Below are 12,781 nucleotides of genomic sequence, written 5' to 3' on the forward strand. Positions count from 1 at the left end.
AAAAAAAAAAAAAATCAACAATTAGACATTTACTCTGGAAAACATAAGGTGACACCAATTCACTGGTTCAACTGGAGGACTGCTCGAATGATGCGTTAGTGACCTGTCTGCATTGCTGCAGAGGAAGTGTTTTATTTCCTTAGCACCACCATTCAGCACGGGAGCAGGTAAATGCTCTGTACCAGTTATACTTCTGCAAGCACGAAACAAATAGTGATGTATGGTGGCGAGGCTCTTTTAAACAAGCTATTATCTGTGTAATTGTTTTTTGTTTTCTTTAAATGAAGATTATTAATCATAAACTCCGCAGGTCAGGCATTACAAGATGAGTGGCTCTGACAATGAGCAGTCACCGTTGCCTTTAGTAAAGCTGCTTAATTGAAACTAATTTCACTAAGTGACCTTAACGAATAGCTGTTTCCCTTCATTATGATGGAATGAATGATTCTTCAAGGCACAAGCCTTTCTATTCTCTCCCCCCCTTTATGATTTAACTTTGAAGCACAAACTCCTAAATGTCCTTTTATCCAAAGACTCAACAGGGCTGAGTGCAACGAAAGCTAACCTAGGAGGTTCTTCTTCTATTTGCACATATAAAGGATTTTACAGTCAGCAATTGAATACAGATACTTTATCTCAGAAATTTGAATACCAAGGCCACCTAGATGTCACACTCTGGAACCACGGAGGATTTTTGAGGAATTTGCAAATGACAGCATCTTCAGGGAAAAATGCAGCGGGGAAAATCTGTCTGTATTGGCTTCATGCCACGGGCACCTTCCCCTCTGCAGTCATGGGCTCACATATAAGTCAGTGCAACCCAAGTAACAGCCAAAGTTGTTCCCAGCTGCTTCCTCCACCCCATCCAGTCACAACAAGTAGACAGGACGTGCACCAAACCAAACCATGCACTTTAACCACCCAGTTTCTGATGGGACAGCCACCCTCCCCACCTCCACTTGATTTTAGATAAACAGGATTTAAACAGCTAGCCGCAAGCCACAGTTCTGATAATTTCATGGAGTATCAGACATGCAACACTTGAGTTTGGAGAAAAGTATCAGCAGAAAAGTATCCAAAGCCATGGGAAAGGATAATGGAAGAGGAATCAATAAAAAAAATAAAATTGCATCATTCTCTTCTTGCCAACAGGATCACTTTTTGAAAGATGGGTTCTTAAATCCACACACAGAGATGGAGTGGGCCAGGACTGAATCACCCACCCCCATTTCCTTATGACATTTCTCTAGCCTATGCCATAGCTAGAATTAAGTTGCTCAAAAGGGCTGCTTGGCACAAAACAAAATACCTTTGTTTTCCTAAGCAAGCCCTTACTGATGACAAAATACTTCAGAGATCCATCGGTTAAGACCATCTCTTTTTCTTTACAAAGTTGCCCCCTCAATGTTTAAAACAGTTTAAGAGTAATTCTGATGACTTCGCAAGCGTGTTAACAAAATCATTGTCTTTTTTATTTGTGTGGCTGCGACCACGTACAGAAACATAATAGAGGCTGTTTTCACGCAATACACTTGAAATCAGTGTTTTCATTAGGATAATTGTGAGCCTGTTCTCAATTAATGCATCATGAATTCTAACCTAAACCCACCTTCTATAAAAATAAAAAAGATCTCAACCATTAGACTTAAAATTAATTTGACAATGGCAAAGTGTAAAGAAATGACAGGATAGCTCAGAAGAGGACATTCAACAACTGAAGTAACTAAGACAGCAGAGAAAGCATGAAACAAACGGAAATTGAGTTAAGTCCAGCAGCAGCAGCTACATGCCCAAGCTCAACTGTACAAAGCATCCCCTCCACGTGCCTGCTGTGAAGTGTTTCCTCAGTTCAGATTCGTTCTGTTCCTCTTTAGGGCAGTTTCTTCCACTCCTGTTAGTGCTTCTCTTTTGGCACGAGCATAATTTCCAAAATTAAGCTTATCAAAGTGTCATTCTGAATTTATCTGCAGAAACAACAACCGATAGCGACTCTCACCCCTGCTCCTGAACCAATGCAGACACATCAGAACGACAAGCAGCTAACTTCTTGACTTCAGCTCCACCTTTAATTCTGCCTTTTTGGTATTCTTCCTTTTGCTGACAGCAAACAATTCAACATTGCTCTAGAAAATGTGAAGTTCTCTTCATGCATGGCCTACTTTTCAAGCAGAGGCAAACTCCTAGGCAACCTCCGCAGCATTACTCACTGGCATTTAATGTAGGCTGTCAAGGGAGCCACATTCCCCAGCCGAAGTAAACTCGTGGAGTTAGCAGAAAGGCAAGCAGAGCTTTCTCAGTCTGGTCAACTCACACAAGACCCAGATTTATAGTTTTCTACGCTAAAATTATTCTCCAGAAAGCTTAACCAACATACCCCACCAGGAAGCTCTTTCCCATACAGTTTAAACTGGTCACAAAAATGTGAAGAACTATACCAGCAGACTTGCAGCTTTTAAATAGGCAAACCACAGGAGGGCTTCTACTAAGTCAGCGACCTCAGTAAAAGTTATGACTTCCCCCCAGATATCCCTTACTAGTTTAGTTGTATCGGCAGAAGGTTATAAAGATCAGACTTATAAAGAACATTTTATAATTTTTTCCCTTATTTATATCAGCTTTCTAACATAGCTTGTACCAAATGAAATGATCACAACAAAAATAAGAAGGACATAACTTAATTATGAATGAGGTCTAGAGCGGTAGAAATTCTCTTTGCATACATTCATATTATATCAGAAGGAAAACCGACTGGCAAGACAAAAATATAGATATGCTTATACGATATGCATGAAAGACTAATTTACAGCAGCTTCTTTGGCACTCAGAAGTCATGAATATCAGTTTTCATTTCCTCTTAGCATTTGTTTGAAAAACTTGGATGTGATATATCAGGATATTAGACTAGTAACAATGTAAAAGGATACAAGCAGCAAAAAAGATATTTTTAGTAAACCTAAGCAAATTAATGTGTACTTTCACTTAAAGATAAAATCTCTAACATAAAACAAAACCATGATAGCACAAATACAGCAAAAGCCTTTTTTTCAAATCCCACTGAAATAAACAGTAAGCTTACAACTCAGATTAATGTGAAATTGTTCAAAGATCAAGGAAGCGAAATGAATGGGGTACAGTCTCAGGGATGGTAAATACTGATAAAAAGATTAAGAGATGGAATGATAATGGATGCCAGCATTCCTATTCTTCATACTGCTATACCAAAAATTCTGACCAAACTATTGTGTATTGCTGTGTGGATTTTTATTACCCAACAAATCAAGGAAATAAGTGAAAGGCAATCCTGTGTCATGGCCAGCTTGATTAACTGAGAACGGTTTCTTAAGATCAAAAGTTAAAAGTTACACTTAGTTAATAGTAAAATAAAAAATGAAATCCATGAAATTCTCTAAACTGCATCACAGACAGCCTTGTAAAACTTGTCAGAGCAATAATAGTTCACTTCAATGACCCAATAAATAGTTCTGAATGGCCTTCTAACATCATCCAATATTGAGTCAGACCAAGCAGAACAGAAAGAGGAAAAAAAGAGTAAAACGTCTGATTCACATACATACTGAACATGCACAAGTCCTAGTTCATTAGGATCCCTGAAAGTTGGCTTCAAAATGCTTGCTGAAGCTACACAAACTTCGAGATTTCCCTCAATTTCAAATAAAATAGTTGATATAATTCTTATGCTGCAGATGAACACCACAGAAGTTCATTAAAAGGGATCAATTTTAAAAGCAACCTCATGAGAGGCATTACCTAGCCAAAATTAAACTGCATCGCTTTAAATGCATAAGTTACTCATTACCACAAGACCTGAGAATCATTTTCCCTCCCTGTAAGACGAAGTTGTTCCTTGTGGACTTTCAGTCCTTCTCTTGTTGATATGTACAGCGAGAACAGGTCCCACAAATAACCAGAGAGAAAAGTAACTCTGTATCTTAAAAAAAAAAAAAAAAAAAAAAGACGATCACTTACAGTATTTGAGAGAAAAATACAAATACATAGCAACAAGAGAAGTGTAATCACTGACAGCGTCCTATCATCCACGACATATAACATATCACCTAAAATGTATACCTTCGGGTGTTCAAGATATAAATAGGATGGTTCCAATTACAGGAGAACAGGAATGGATAAGAGCATTAGAGCGCTGCTACTCACTTTTTGTGACTGCATACTGAACATCCAGTTTGACAAATTAGAATGACTTCAATAACCCCCCAGTCAATGTGTGCTTTTTTTTTTTTTTTTTTTTTTTTTTTTTTTTTACATTATTCATTAAATCTCCTGGGAATACACAAGGGCTTTCCTGCCTGTCCTTGCATTTCTTTGCTTGCCAAATGTTCAGGTGCCCTCTAATCCTCCCTAACACCCTATGAACTAACTCACAGCAAAAACCTGGAATGAATTTAAAATCTTTCTATGTGCCTCTAAAATAACTCTTTGCTGTTTTATTGTGCATGAAGACAGCTGTGCTTCATAGGAGTAGTGTTACATGCTCTGTGAGAGTAAAAGTGACAGCAAATGTCACGGGAAATACTGCACTCCCTCACAAAGTTTAACCTCGGGTACACCTACGTAGTTATGACATGTAGCTACTGACATGGAGCTACTGACAAATACTCTGAGTCAACTTTTTTTTTTAAACTTCTTCAAAAATAAGACATTTGCATTCTGTCTGTACATAAAAAGGCTAGCAAACAGTACTTTTCTAAAAACAGGAGTGTCGAAAGACACCTTTCTCGGTCTTCCACATCTGCTCTCAGCTGCATCTTGTCTGCTGGATGGAAACAAAGCTGCAAGAATTAAAGTCATGTAGACAGATAAAATAAAGGTGGTTTTGCATTTGCTGCCTACATTATACTACCATCTACAACAGTTCTGGATTAAAACTTAGTTGCTGTGCTATTCAGCTTGTTTTCACATTTTGCAGAATGAGATTACAGTACAGTATTCCCAAAATATATTGAACAAAACAGCTTACGTCAATCGTGTCAGGTATTTTTAGACTATGCTGTAGAATAAACACCACAAGATTATTCCTACAGTTCATATTCTGAGTCCGTTTGTACTTCTAAAAGGTATCTTTGACAATGCTTCCAACACAGATTATGATGATGGTTTCAGTGGACTCAAAAGGACTATTTGGAATTCTGAGAGGGAAGCCATGTCTTGTGGTCCTTCATATAGCACCACCCTGAGAAAGTTACAGCAGCTATCCCAACGCCGTTCAATGCTGATAGATGCTGAGCCTACAAGCTGTTTTCAAATACCAGTACTTCACAGGATCATGTCTTTAAGATGACTAAGTAAAGTAAATTCTTGTAAACAAGAATTCGAAGACTTTCAGTTAAAGTAGTAAGGCAACATTTCCCACAGAAATACTTCTGCATATCTAATCGTTGAACAAGTCAACGACGAATTCATTTTTCAGTTGTACAGACACATTCTGTAATAACACCTAATGAAAGTATTGCTCATTCAACAGAGGAACTTAAGTTTCTGCAGAACTAGAACACAGGTAAAAAAAATAATATATGAAAAAATAATTCTGAGGTGAATAATAGAGTGAAATTAGGCAATTACACCTTCAGGAAGGTATGGCTTAGAACAGAATTGTTCAATATATAAATCTCTATTTGCTTCCATCTCTAACACAGGATTTTTAAGAGCACGCATACCACACTCGGCTGATTAAAGAAAAAAGGCTTTCAGACTCGGCATTTTTTCCTCCCATGTTTCATGTTCAGTTACACTGATGGCAGTTTAGTAGTAGCTTCCTCCATCTTAATCTCTTCAACTTGATCTTTTCACCTTCCCACATCACTTGACAGTAAGTGTGCCTGTGTTTTTCCTTACGTTGGACTAAGTGTGGTGTATCTAGATCAAATGCTGCTGTACTCAGAGCCACGGGCACGAAGAGCCGCTGCTTTCCACTCCACTGTAAAGAAGGTGACTGTTCCGAAGAAGCCCACAACCACCATGATGAGGAGTTGCCACTGCAGAAGGAAGTAGTTGCTGTAGAAATATGCAACTGCAGCACAGATAGACTGAGAAAACAAAAGCAAAGCGAAAGACCGTATGTGTAGATATCCAGTCCAGCATTGCTATATAAGGATGATCAAAATGATATACGAACTGATACACATAGTTAACATGCATCCCTTGATACTCTTCTTTAGAAGATATGCGATCTTAAACTTCATTATACCTCAACATATGCCTTGATTTGATATACAACAGATTTAGTTTTTACTTGTTATTTAAATAGCATAAGCTATAGAAAGTGAACACCATATCCGAAAGCGTGTGTTGCATAGCAAGTACAGTTCTCTGGTATTTCAAAACATTTTGTCTAGAAGCGACACAGCCAAGGCTTTAGGACAAAATCCAGAAAACCTATTTTCAGCTTTACAGCACCACAAAATATTCTATATCAAAAAAGCTGGAAGTTTTGATAGGCATTGCTGCTCGCTTGCAGTATATCCTTTTTAAGGGTAAAATTTTCATTAAAGCTTGCATAAAGAATCTTTACCTTTTCTGTCCATCTCAGATTTTAGATATCACTGAGAACACATATAAGATGGAGCAGTGCACCAGAAAAAACATCACAGAAGATAAAAGCCCTAAGGCAAGCAATGATAATCTTTTAAACTGGACACATCCTGGACTCTCCTCCTGGCACTAATTTACTATGGTGTGGCCATCTGTGAATAGTTTCAATACCTTGTGCCTCAGTTTTCCTACTGATACCTCTGATTAACGCAGATTTTAACCTGTCAGTATCAAACACGGTTAATTCCTGTGAGCAAACTGATCTATCCAGAACACACATATGAAGACTTTTCACTGAGTCTTCAGCTGGCATAAATACATCCGTTTTGGCATTATGACAACTTAAAAACAAGTAAAAAATAATTTTTCTTTTGTCTGCACACCCACCTGGTAACGCCCAATGACGTAACACAACACCTGCAAACTCTTCAACCACTAAAACTTTTTTTCCTTTTAACTCAATCCTGTAACTAAAAACTTAAGTAAATAAATTCCACACACAAATATTTAAATAAAACTCAAGCCTGCTTAACTGTGCAAGTCTTCTGACTTTAAACAAGAGTTTCCAGTATTTCTAATCTCCTGCAAAACTTGTAATAGCAGTTTGATTACATAATCACAGCAAGCTATACACTCAAGCTACTCCTACTTGAAAACTCTTCTGTGAAAACCAGGTTCACATCCTTTGTGGAAATAACATTTTCTTGAGCTCATTAAAGAAGCCAACCTGTTACTTCAATAATATTCCAACAATCATACATTCAAAAAGCTGTGTGATGTAGTACCTGAACAAACTTAAAGATGGCAAAGGCAGGAGCACTGTCTTCAGAATACAGGAATCCTAAAATGCTGAGGAGTTGGGTATTAAAGCAGCTGTCTCCCAGGCCCAACAGAAAGCTGCAGAATATGGCCACTTCTTTGCTGAAGGAAAAAAGTGAACCAAATTTGAGAATCATTCATTCAAACAGCTTACACAGCTACTAGCTAATGTACGAGCCTACGAACTATTTTTTGGCAGACTTACTTGGAAATGGAGAATGGAAGAAAGTTATCAAACTTTAAATTTCACTGGAAAAGAACTGGGAACATTTGGCTGGCAAAAAGAATAGTTTCATCAGATTTTAATTTCTCGAATGCCAAGACTTCTGTTAGTATTACCAACCATTGATTCTAAACTGAATTAGAATTGCTAAAAACTCATTTTGGTGCCTGGAGCCACAAAGCCCGCGTGGTAGTGATCGAAAGCTAAGACACATATGGTGAAGTCACAGAAACTGTGGGAATACGAAAGAACGACCAATTCATATTGCAGAAAGATACTCCGGTTAAAAAAAAAAGGTGCCTGTAAAGGCACAAATGCTTGTAATTGCATCTTAGCAGCTGTGCCTGCACAAACTGACAACACTAGCTTCATGCAAACTGGCAAAGATACACCCCAAAATAAGGTTGCAATGATGAGATAAGAAAGCTCCCTATATTCTTCCCCTAACATTGAGCAGTGTAAGACAGGCAGAGCATGGCTCAAACTAGATCAAGTGGACTCCAACAAAGAGCATTCAAAGACTTTGGAAACTAGAGCTACAGTGGAAGGCTGGTGCTCTATGCTATTGTAAAACTGAGCCCAACAGTTAAACGGAATTCCTGACATCTAGCACAATAGTTGTTGGTCATACCTGTAAGAGTCACGTTCTCAAATGGCATAATTGCTGCCAAATATCCTCATGCTTTTTAAAATTCCTAAAATGAGTGTGCACTGGTAGAATATCTAACATAAATAATACCAAGAACTCCCAAAAGCCTTTCCTACAGGCTTAGTCTCTACACAGAAAAGCAGCTTCAAGGAGTTTTCTGTTAGAAGCACAGGCTGTTTATATACATCTTGAGATATACCAGCCAGAGTAAAGAGCTTACATACCTTGGAATCATATAAGCAATACCATCTGTTCCTTCCATGGGAGCAATAGGGGCATCATTTGGCATGTTTAAAAAAATTAAATAAAAGGCTATGAAATGAATAATGATGCCTAGCATCACAACAGGGTTCCTGCCAAAGCGATTATTCTTGCTTAGTAAACCAAAGATTCCTCCACCTGTAGAATTGGAAAAGATCAAATAATTAAATCAGAACTGGAGAGATAAAGAACAGAACCAAACTTAAAATACTGAAAACAGAAAAATGATGAAAACATGCTGTAACTTTCCCCACGTTAAATAAATGAAAGATATTTACAGATATGAAACCAGCCCCAAGGAGTTTGCCAGCTCTGCCAGACCAGCTTGCCAGATAACAGAACCTCTGGGTTGCTAGAGATGGCTGAGAAAACGTAGGCAGGGGATTTATCAGATGAGTGCTGAAGATGACACTTAACCTCTTTGCAAGGTATTTTGCCAGACTACTGTTTCCTCCAGGATCTCAACCATATGAAGTAAAAAGGGACGACCTTGTGCTTAGCTTTGGTAACTGCAAAAGCACGCACCTCTCTATGTAGCCAAGCTACTTGCCAACACAAAGTGTGTTTAAATGTTGCAATACTTGAGTTTAAACAAAAAAATATTAATTAACACTATCTACATTCAGTTTTACTTAAAAATCAAGTCTCATTTAACACAAGCTTTTAAGAAAAATCTTGTGTATTTAATGAAAAACAGTTAAGATATCACTTAAATAATAAACGTAAAGAGAATACAATTTAAGAACAAAATATCAAAAATGCTGAAAATTACCAAATGCAGAGTTTCTCCCATCCTAAATTTTGTGTTCCTCTGCACTAACCCAAGAACACCACAAAATCTTAAGATTCATAGCCAACAGTATTTCACATCCTAGTCTGCATTCACTTTACATGGTGTGCTATATAATTCACAGTGCAATAAAGAACCATGCTGACAATTTTATTTAAGATTTTATTTGTTGTTCACGTAATCGTTGCTAGAAGCTTGAAAGACACTATTCAGCTAAATACAAAAAACATTTTGAATAACTACAACATCTTAAACCCTTTCTCCTCTAGGAAGCAATAAGTTTAGACTCACCTAAAATTTCTCCAACACCAATAAAAATACCAGAGAGACCAATAAGGCTTTTCTCTTCACCACCAAACCTATTCACAGCACCAATACATGTTCCATATACTCCAGAAAAGAATGTTAATTCCAAACCTTTGAAGAAAACCAAACAAAACTGACAGATGAGCTATTACAAAGCTTATGAAAAAACATTGTCTAAATGTTTCTCCCTAAAGTAACTTTCAAATACTTACGTTTACCTCATTAAAATATCAGAAGGAAACAGGAGGATTTTTAAGCTATGTAATTACAATAATTTCCTATGCCAGTTTAGGGAAACAACATTAGAAAAAACTGCCACTGTAATTAGCATTAGATGCACTTAGAGTCAGTACTGCTGCTGTTGACAGTCCCTATATACCCTAAATATATAGTTTGCATCTCTACTTTTCAAGAGCTTCGGAGTTTCATTCAAACGGAAAGTGCCATGTGAAACAACACTTAAAATAACTGAGGAAATGGAGCAATTTCAGTTTAAGATGTTTTTTCCCTAGATTACAGTATTTGTAAGACCCCTGCATCTCCAAATCCCAATGAAGAGGTAGTATTTTTAGACTGAATTGCTTACTTTTTCCAAACACACATAATGAACTAAAACTGAGCAAGAACAACTACTATTTTTAAAAATTCTTCTTTCTTTCTATTGTCATTATTGCAAGGAAAAATAACGTAGCTGAGTCCAACAAAAGGAACCAGTATGAAAATACTAGCTTCTTAATAGAAATAAAATTAAAAGAATACAAAGTGTAATGCTTAATGAAAAAGTTATAAACTAAATCTGTTTCTCATTCACCTCTGTCTTCTGTTATTGCAAAAATACAGTACACCATTTACTGGTCCACCAGTAGCAGGATATCTAACATGGTATGTGAACCACGTAGACTCAAAGCTTTGATCACTCTTATTAATCAGACCATATTTTGGGGGAATGTAAAAGCTTTTGTTGACCTTAATCAAACTGAGTTTTCCTATAAACTGGCAATATTGACCAAGAGCCACCAGATGGCAGCAGATAGTTCTTCCAAGCTGAACTGACTTTTTCTATGTACCTTCAAGACCTATTTCAAATTAATCAGGCAAGACCAAACTCCCTTGCCTTCTTATCTTCCTTCACATTCCTATTCTATGAGGAATTCAGGTTAATTTGGGTTAACACAACACTGGAAATGCTGTGAAGTAACTTGCAACTCAGATTAGTAGCTATTAAGTCAGCTTGCACCACTATCACTACTTCCACTGGAAAGTGACTGCAAACTTTAGCAGACCTTATGGCACCATTTATAATTTATTCACATTTTAAAGTTTCTTTTCACCTACAAGAGTTATTTTTTCATAATGGTGACTCAAGAGTTGAGGTTCTAAAGACGCATCTATCCTTCCTAAAACTTAATTTGAATATTTTGAACATTTTATAGTTTTTTTTTGTTGTTGTTTGTTTGTTTTTTGTGGAAGAAGTGCTTTAATATACAGCAAAAATAAATGCATTTTTATTCTACAGCTCATACTTTGGTCAAACAATGGCAGGTCAAGTTTAACTGAAGTTGATAAAAAGAGAGCTGTTACTGTAAATACTAAAGACAACAATAGTTGAATGGCTTAACTTTTACTCAGTCTTTGTTTTAGCCTAGGTTCTACTGGGAAATCTCCCACATCTCATTACAAGCCTAATGGAGATGATACTGAAAGCGTCCTCTGCAAAAATTTTAATTAAAATGCAATGCAGTTGGATTGAATATAAACTATAACCTACTGATAGTTCAGCTCCAAATAACATTAAAACTAGCTATGTAAATTTTGCCTAACACTCAATTTGGGTGACCCTGAAGCGTACCAAACAAAGTATCATTATATGCGCATTAGCAGACTTAGGTACATCTCTCTTCCCATACAGAAACACTTTCCAGAACTTAGAAACATCATAAGTGAGTAACTCAAAGATAACTGAAATATTCAAGTAACATTTGTGGAGATACAGAATCACAATTCCCTTTATATGGTTATTGGTTAAAATCCCAAACAAGGCCCCAACACTGCTTGCTTCATACCTGTGTAGGCTGTTGTAACACTGAGAAGCAGAATCTCCTTGGTGAAACTTAGCTTTACAGATCTCTCTATAAAGACATAATAATGGAAATTAATACAACTTCCACTAACATTACTAAGAGTATCTGCACTTTCTTTTGCTCTTTGCTTACAGCAAAAATAAGTTAAAATTATTCAAACTGTGACTTTACTGAAATAAATAAAAAAAATAGAGTGCTAAACAGACCGACCCTGACTCGTGCTTTAAAAAATGGTTTGACCCGGAATCTTTTTTTTGAAGAAATGCGAGAGAGGGAAATATTAAAGCAGGAGAGGCAGTTTTCAAATGATTTCAGAATTAGTAGACAGTTGTTTTTTTCCTTACACTCGTATTTTTGTACTCTCAGTTCATGGTGATTATCTCCAAAAAGAATAAATACTTTCTCCATGAAGATCTCCACGTTCTCAAAACAAACTAAAAGTCACCAACAGGCCATATCAAACTTAGTAAAACTGTGGACAGTCCAGTTCAAAAATGTTGATTTAAATGGTATCCCTTGGTGACAAAATAAAACTATATACAACTTCTCTACTAACATAACAGCATAAAGGAGAAGAAAATTTTACTTTCATGCACTAGCTTTCCCAAGCAGTGACCTGTTGTTGTTGAGCTTATCTGTGTAAGTCACTGTAAATCTTTGCTTGCAGTCAAACTTTGTTTCTATGATACAGCCATCTGGAAGGAGCACTTCTGAAGCATAAGAAGCCAGCTCAATATCCCTAAAGAAAACTGAATTCCTACGAGGCTCAAAATTCAGTCCCATATCCCTATGTGTACTGTCATCGCTGGTCTGAAAACCACTGCCATTTGGCATTCCTTTTCTCCTGTAGGCCAGACCTGAAGTTCTATATTTGAAGTGGAATAACTGAATTCTTAACCTCATCTGCCTGCAAATTTTTCTTTCTCAGTGATTTGTACATTATCACACCTCAGCAGAATCATGGAGAGCTGTAAAGGATGCGTTAGTATTTTTTGAAGGAACTTATGTTAAAGAGTACTTACTAAAGGCATCCACTGCTCTTGTCAGTTTATTTTGTGCAGACCTGGGGAAGTAAATGACTTAGT

The 12,781-nt window shown here is 36.9% G+C and overlaps 1 protein-coding gene across 5 annotated transcripts in view; it reads right to left on the reverse strand.

Annotated features, from left to right (window-relative positions):
* The window catches only part of MFSD11 (major facilitator superfamily domain containing 11), a 24,434-nt gene continuing 11,653 nt past the window's right edge, over positions 1–12,781 (reverse strand). The window contains exons 9-15 of one of the 5 annotated variants that reach the window (XM_035570566.2): positions 12,719–12,759; positions 11,679–11,744; positions 9,601–9,726; positions 8,483–8,657; positions 7,353–7,488; positions 5,872–6,062; positions 1–1,964 (exon numbers count right to left, since the gene is read on the reverse strand). In XM_035570566.2, the coding sequence (XP_035426459.1) occupies positions 5,898–6,062; positions 7,353–7,488; positions 8,483–8,657; positions 9,601–9,726; positions 11,679–11,744; positions 12,719–12,759 (709 nt within the window). In that variant the 3' untranslated portion in view covers positions 1–1,964; positions 5,872–5,897. Of the gene's footprint in view, positions 1,965–2,567; positions 6,063–7,352; positions 7,489–8,482; positions 8,658–9,600; positions 9,727–11,678; positions 11,745–12,718; positions 12,760–12,781 lie in introns of those variants that run through there. The other 4 variants (XM_035570567.2, XM_035570568.2, XM_050714403.1 and 1 more) reach the window with 4 other exon arrangements.

Source organism: Cygnus atratus, chromosome 18, assembly GCF_013377495.2.
Source record: "Cygnus atratus isolate AKBS03 ecotype Queensland, Australia chromosome 18, CAtr_DNAZoo_HiC_assembly, whole genome shotgun sequence".
NCBI classification, from domain to species: domain Eukaryota; kingdom Metazoa; phylum Chordata; class Aves; order Anseriformes; family Anatidae; genus Cygnus; species Cygnus atratus.